At 39.5% G+C, this 6,002-nt stretch overlaps 1 protein-coding gene across 1 annotated transcript; it reads right to left on the reverse strand.

Moving 5' to 3' along the window:
* Window positions 1-1,137: 1,137 nt before the first annotated feature.
* Window positions 1,138-4,346, reverse strand: LOC146642673 (nucleoside hydrolase-like). The gene is made up of 8 exons (XM_085398591.1): window positions 4,324-4,346; window positions 3,477-3,654; window positions 3,209-3,388; window positions 2,320-2,431; window positions 2,067-2,203; window positions 1,839-1,916; window positions 1,529-1,621; window positions 1,138-1,437 (listed from the first exon to the last, which is right to left on the reverse strand). The coding sequence occupies exons 2-8, from the start codon at window positions 3,651-3,653 to the stop codon at window positions 1,258-1,260; spliced, it is 957 nt and encodes a 318-aa protein (XP_085254717.1). The 5' UTR covers window position 3,654; window positions 4,324-4,346; the 3' UTR covers window positions 1,138-1,257.
* Between the last annotated feature and the right edge of the window lie 1,656 nt (window positions 4,347-6,002).

The following is a 6,002-nucleotide window of genomic DNA, read 5'->3' on the forward strand; positions in this document are numbered from 1 at the left end:
AATGTGGAGGCCAGCAGACAGGTGATCATCATATCAAGAGTCGATCTGTGTCTGGATTTGTTAAACTTCAACAATTACAATGTTTGTTCCAATTCTGTGATTGAATTCTGTACATGGAGTTGGCTCTGATTCTGCAGTCATACTCCGATGATGTTAACTATTTTAGTTACAACATCAAAAACACGGGTAATTTTTAATGCTGACTCACATAGTACCTCCTGATGTATAAGATAATGCAAAAGTACCAATTTCATTTCCTGGTTCATTTCAGTCACTTTATCTTGCATTTGCTTCAAAAGTCTGACATTTTGTCCTGTCAGATTTGCACAGACATCAAGCTGATAGCCTGTGGCCTGTTAACGTGTTAAGTTTAATGGGCTAGGGGTTAGGGTTCATTGATGAGGAGTTAAGGTTGGTGGGTTATGATCTTGGGCAATTTGGCCTTGCAAAACCCCTTACGTCACATGAGCTCCTAGTCCTTTTTTCATTTACTGTAAATTTATTTTGCTGTGTTTATTTGTATGTATGCAGACAAATAAAATCTGTACTTATTGCAGTTTTGTCTCTTATTATATTTTGTGTTTACATTGTAAATGTACATAAAGATATAAGTAATGTGGTGGTAGTACCATCTCATATGGAGAGCAATATGTCTCAAAAACGTGACAAATGTGTACAATAGGGGCAGGGATAGCTCAGTAGGTAAAGTGGTCGCCCCATGATCGGAAGGTCGGCGGTTCGAATCCACTTAACGGCTACCCTGAGGTACCCCTGAGCAAGGTACCGTCCCTACACACTGCTCCCCGGGCGCCTGCTTAGTGGGCTGCCCACTGCTTCACTGAGTGAATGGGTCAAATGCAGAGAAAAACAAGTAATTTCCCCATGGGGATCAATAAAGTATCCATTATTATTATTATAATCCACAAGTATAAACTAAGGTTTACAAATGTGTGTGCAGTCATTTGTGTGTAACTTTTGAGGACTCACTAGCATGCGCTTCAGTCCACACACAAATACAAAGTAATTTGACCACACATAAAACTATTTTGCAAATGCATATACCTAAACCTGAATAAATACTGATCATTTATGCAGATACATTTGGGTCACAGCATTAACTTTATTTACTACTACACAGTTGAGAACTGGTCAACTTCTTCAACACCAATCTGGACAAACTGTTTCTTAATGAATGTTGTACATGGTTTGTGAGACTGCAACACAAAAGTTTTTATTTGTTGTTATGAATCATAACACTCAGGTCTCAGAGTGTACAGCATCACTCTTTTTGACTGCATTAATCAACATTTCCTTGAACTTCTCCAAGTCGACGTTCTTCATGATGAAGACTTTGTGTTCTTTTTTCAGCTTCTCGTCGCGGTCCAGCACCATCATGCCTCGAGTGTAGATCCCCTGCAACTCCACCGTCACTGCAACCTGAAAGAGTAACAAAATAATTCATTAAACAATGATTTCAGCGAAGATGTTTTACATTGTAACCTGACAAAAAAAAGTTGCAGTCACTCGCCTCTTCACTCTTAGGTATGACTGCATCATTGATGGCTGCAGCCATGGCGTAGGCGTCACAGGGATTAAATTCTTGATGTTTCTGTTCACACTTCTGTTCACACAGTATGTCAGAGGTAATTAGACATCTTATAATATTCTGTAAGTTGTCACCAGTGGGGCACCAAGATTTAAGCAAAAGGGCTGCGAGCATATTTACACAATACTGAAGATGGATTAAATTCATTGCTAACTGGAGCTTATTTTCTTGTACAAAGTGAGGACTTAAGACTTAAATGCTTGATGCTTTGTGTCAATTAATACACTCTTACCTGTCTTGAGATGCGTAAAATCTTTTCCACAAAGTCTGATTTTTCAGTATGTACAGATAACCAGGTGTCACAGAAAGACTAAGGGAAAAAAAGACTGTAAGATATTTTCAAATACCACTTTATACACAAACTCAGTGTTAGCAGAGATCCTTTCAAACTTTAAAACTGTTCAGACATTATTCATTGGAACAGAACTGAAGCCCTCGTTCAGCTTGTTTCCCTCCTCACCCATGGCAGGCAGTTCCAGCAGGTGAACTCCCAGGTAGCGATGTAGGTTGGGCATGTGTAGCGGTCCAACACGATGTAAGCAGCCTCTGGGTCACACACAAAGTTAAACTCTCCACATATTGTGATGTTACCCCTGGCTGCACACAGAAACAAGCACAGTCACACACTCATTCTCATATATATCAGATATTTATAAGACTAAAATCACGAATGGATAATGAGAGACAGAGGAAATACTCTGTGAGGAGACCACCTTCAATGGTTCCCCCCATGATGTAGAGCGCCTTAAGCTTTTTAGGCAAGGAAGGGTCCAACTGCACTGCTGCAGCCAGGTTCATGAGGGGGGCAGTGGATATGAGGATCACCTGGAGGCAGGAGACAGAGTTGAATTGATGATTTTATTGCCTCCTAACCAACCTTTGAGCTGAAAACAAACCCTCAGTTGTAAAATAATAATTTTCCTTGAAAAGTTTTTTAAAGAATTATCATTTATAAATGTGTTTAGAATGAATTGAGAATTAAACTGGTTTGGTTGGCCCAGTGGTGCAGTTTGTCTATTAAGCACTTGAAACTTGATGAAAATTGACAGATAATTTTTACGACTTCCCAATTTAAACTGCATTGAAGCTTCAAGTTATGCTTTTTTATGTGTGTTTGGCAACTTTGTGATACTTCGCAACGAGTTGGCTTCTTTCACATCAAGTGCATTGTACCCTTTGCAATCCATAACCAACAGATGATATCATTGTGTCTACATCCATTTTTACTGGTCACCATGAAAAAGCAATTAAATCATTAGCTCTGGGTAAAACAAGTTTTTATTAGTCAAGTGATGCAATTTCATCTGTGGGAGTTCAACAATTTTCAGCTAAATGTCAACATACTTTTTTAGGAAGACTTCAAGGCATGTCTGCTGAAATAATCTGTGACTGGGCCTTTAAATAAAACGTTTGATCAGAACCACAAACCATTTATAAAAAGTGGGTAAATGTATTCATGTATTTTGAGATCACCTACTTCTCCACACAGCATTTTTACCCAACCCCTGTGTAAGCTACAACGTTCTTAGTGTACACATATCACAGGAAAATGAGGCTCTCAATTTTCATTCATGTAAGAAGCTTAATGGTGCAGACACTCACCTCTTTATCATTTGCGTTCACAAGGTCAACAATGGCCTGTTTGGCTTTTTTCTGCTGCACCAGATCCAGGCTTGGTGCGTGTGGATCTGGAACGTCCCCAAACCCGTCTGATCCAAAGAAATTATCTGCATGGTTTTCATGGTCCACCAAAGGCTTTGAGCAGCCACGGTACACTGGAATCTGTATGAGTATTATATGCTGGATGTAAGAACATATCTACGAACATATTCGTGTAGAAGGGCTCTCTTACAGCGTGACACAAACTTACGTCCAGCCTGTCGCAGACTTTCAGGACACGAAGGACATTTCTGAGGACATTCTCCACAGACGTGTTGCCATAGCAGCAGGTGATCCCCAAAACTTCCACATCAGGTGTGGAGAGGGCCATCATGATGGCAATAGCATCATCCACCCCAGCATCCACATCAATGATGAGCTTCTTCATCCTGTGTTTAACCACAGGATTCAAACCTGAAGAGTGATTATTTCTAATAATAATCCATTTTTGACCACATGTCTAACTGTAGCCTATCTCAGCTGTCAGATGGAGGGAAAGAGGCAAAAACACAGATAACTACAAATATTTTAAATAAACACAATACAGTGTTTTTCTCTTCACACTCTCAAAACCTTTCTCTCATAGCATAACTACATGTTTTGTAGCTTTCCTAAATATGAAGGTTAGATTGAAAGACTGCTTCAACTGTTTTATGGTAGAGGCAGGAGAATGTTTTAGATACAGCATTAAAATGTGTAGTGTTCAGTACAAATATCATAATTAGATCAGCTTTTAAAATATCTGGGATCTTCATTTTACAATATATATGAAAATAGTCGCTTGCACAAAGATTTAGAAAAATGTTCATGAACAGGCAATTGACCTGCATCTGATTGTGGCAAGGTTAAAGAATTTTAAACAACAGTTTCCATTGTCAAAAAACAAAAAACAAATCAAAACACCACAAAATTATGCTTTTAGGTGCAATAAAAAGAAAGAAAGAAAAAAATAAGTGATTTCTGGGGGGTTTTAAGAATTACATTTTAAAGATATGTTAACCTTCACAAATACTGTGAGATTCTGAAATTATTACTGAAATAAAATGTAAAATACTCACCTGGTAAATGGATTCTGGCAGATGTTTAGAGCTTAGTGATTGGAGCTGTGATAGCTGAATGCTATCAACTGAAGAGCAGCCAGCTTTATATAAGGAAGTGTTACATAAGTACATGGCTAACTCCACCTTCAGATATGCTGTAGGTGTTACAAATTTAGCTTGAGATTTAGATTGTCCAAATTTCCGCTTGCTTGAATAAAGTGAAAAAAATATTTTTGTCATGTAAATGAACAGCATTTAAAAAAAATCACGCACAGAGAGGTGGGTTGGGAAAGTAGATTCTTAAGGTGTAACACTTGTATCCTTTGGTATCGACTAATGGGTGTTATCTTTGTATTAATGTTTAAGAAGACGGTTACAAAAGTGCTACCTGCTAAATTATGTAAAAAGTGGCACACTAAGATAGACATTTTCACTTTTTATTGTCATGCAGCAACAATTTAGATAATTAGAATTAGAATCAAATATTTAGAACATATACTAGAAGGAACAGAATTTATTTCATTTGACGGACTAGTTACACAATATGGGATCAACAAGAAAAGATTTTTAGAATATCAACAAATTAAATCCATAGTAAAAAAGAAATTTAAACCGGGTCAAGTTGAACTACAAACACCACCAAGTGTGGTTCAATTTCTTACTCTTAAAACCCCAAAATTACTTTCCAAAATATACAGAATGCTTCCTAAAACAAATGAATCAATATCACTTCCTATTGCAAAATGGGAAGCGGATTTATCAGTTAACTTAGACCTAAACTTCTGGTCTCAGACTTGCTTAAAAACCTTTCATCTAATCAGAAATCCCAGTCTTCAATTAATTCAATACAAAATATTACATAGAGTGCACTATACAGGTCATCGGATGTTCAAGATGGGCTTTACGTCTACCAACAACTGCTCACACTGCCAAACCAATTCACCGGCAATTATATCCACGCTCTTTGGTTCTGTCCACCAGTTCAGAAGTTTTGGCGCGAGATATGTGACGACTTATCAAAGTGTCTGAAATGTAACATTCCAACTTCCCCCTTAGTGTGTTTACTGGGCAGCTTAGATAATGTCACTTCAGAAAAGAATATAGCCCATATGGTTTTCACTGCCCTATGCATAGCCAAGAAAACAGTCCTCATGAACTGGAAAAATAAAAATAATCTTAATTCTAACCAATATAGAAATTATCTATTAGATTAGATTAGATTAGATTAGATTAGATTAGATTAGATTAGATCTGCCTCAATTTTATCCTAACCACATCAGATCAATTGCTCTGGGCTCCTTTGATCAGCTCCATCACCTAGTGGGGGTGGGGGGTCATAGTTTGGTCCCGCCTTCACTGTTGTGATTGGTGTGGGGGTAGGGACAGGCTTAGGGCGTCGGGGGGTTCCCCGGAGGCATCTTCCTTGGGGGGCTCAACCCGGGGTAGCGGTCATGTCCGGTTGGGGGCTCTTTTGGCTCTCGGGTGACTGTTTCCTCGTGGCTGCGTGCAGCAGGGCTAGGGGAGGGTCTGTGCTGACGGACGTGGGTTACTGACCTGGTAGCCTGGCTGCCCCTGGGTGGGTCCGGGATGGGCGTGAGGTTCTGGGGGCGCTCTGTCTCTGGGCTGGGGCCCGGGCCGGGCCTCGGGGGCTTGGGTCCTGGTTGGTGTGTTGCCGGGGTTGTGGGCGGGTGGGTGCA

This window comes from Rhamphochromis longiceps, linkage group LG23 (assembly GCF_057381845.1).
Source record: "Rhamphochromis longiceps isolate RC_006_pf linkage group LG23, R_longiceps_female_GT1.1, whole genome shotgun sequence".
In the NCBI taxonomy this organism is placed as follows: domain Eukaryota; kingdom Metazoa; phylum Chordata; class Actinopteri; order Cichliformes; family Cichlidae; genus Rhamphochromis; species Rhamphochromis longiceps.

Excerpts from the sequence above, each read along its gene's own strand:
- LOC146642673 (XM_085398591.1), bottom strand. The coding sequence starts at position 3,653 with ATGAAGAAGCTCATCATTGATGTGGATGCTGGGGTGGATGATGCTATT. Across the intron at positions 3,389-3,476 it reads AAGTCTGCGACAGGCTGGAC|ATTCCAGTGTACCGTGGCTG; the intron begins GTAAGTTTGTGT and ends ATACTCATACAG. Across the intron at positions 2,432-3,208 it reads TGAACGCAAATGATAAAGAG|GTGATCCTCATATCCACTGC; the intron begins GTGAGTGTCTGC and ends TCCTGCCTCCAG.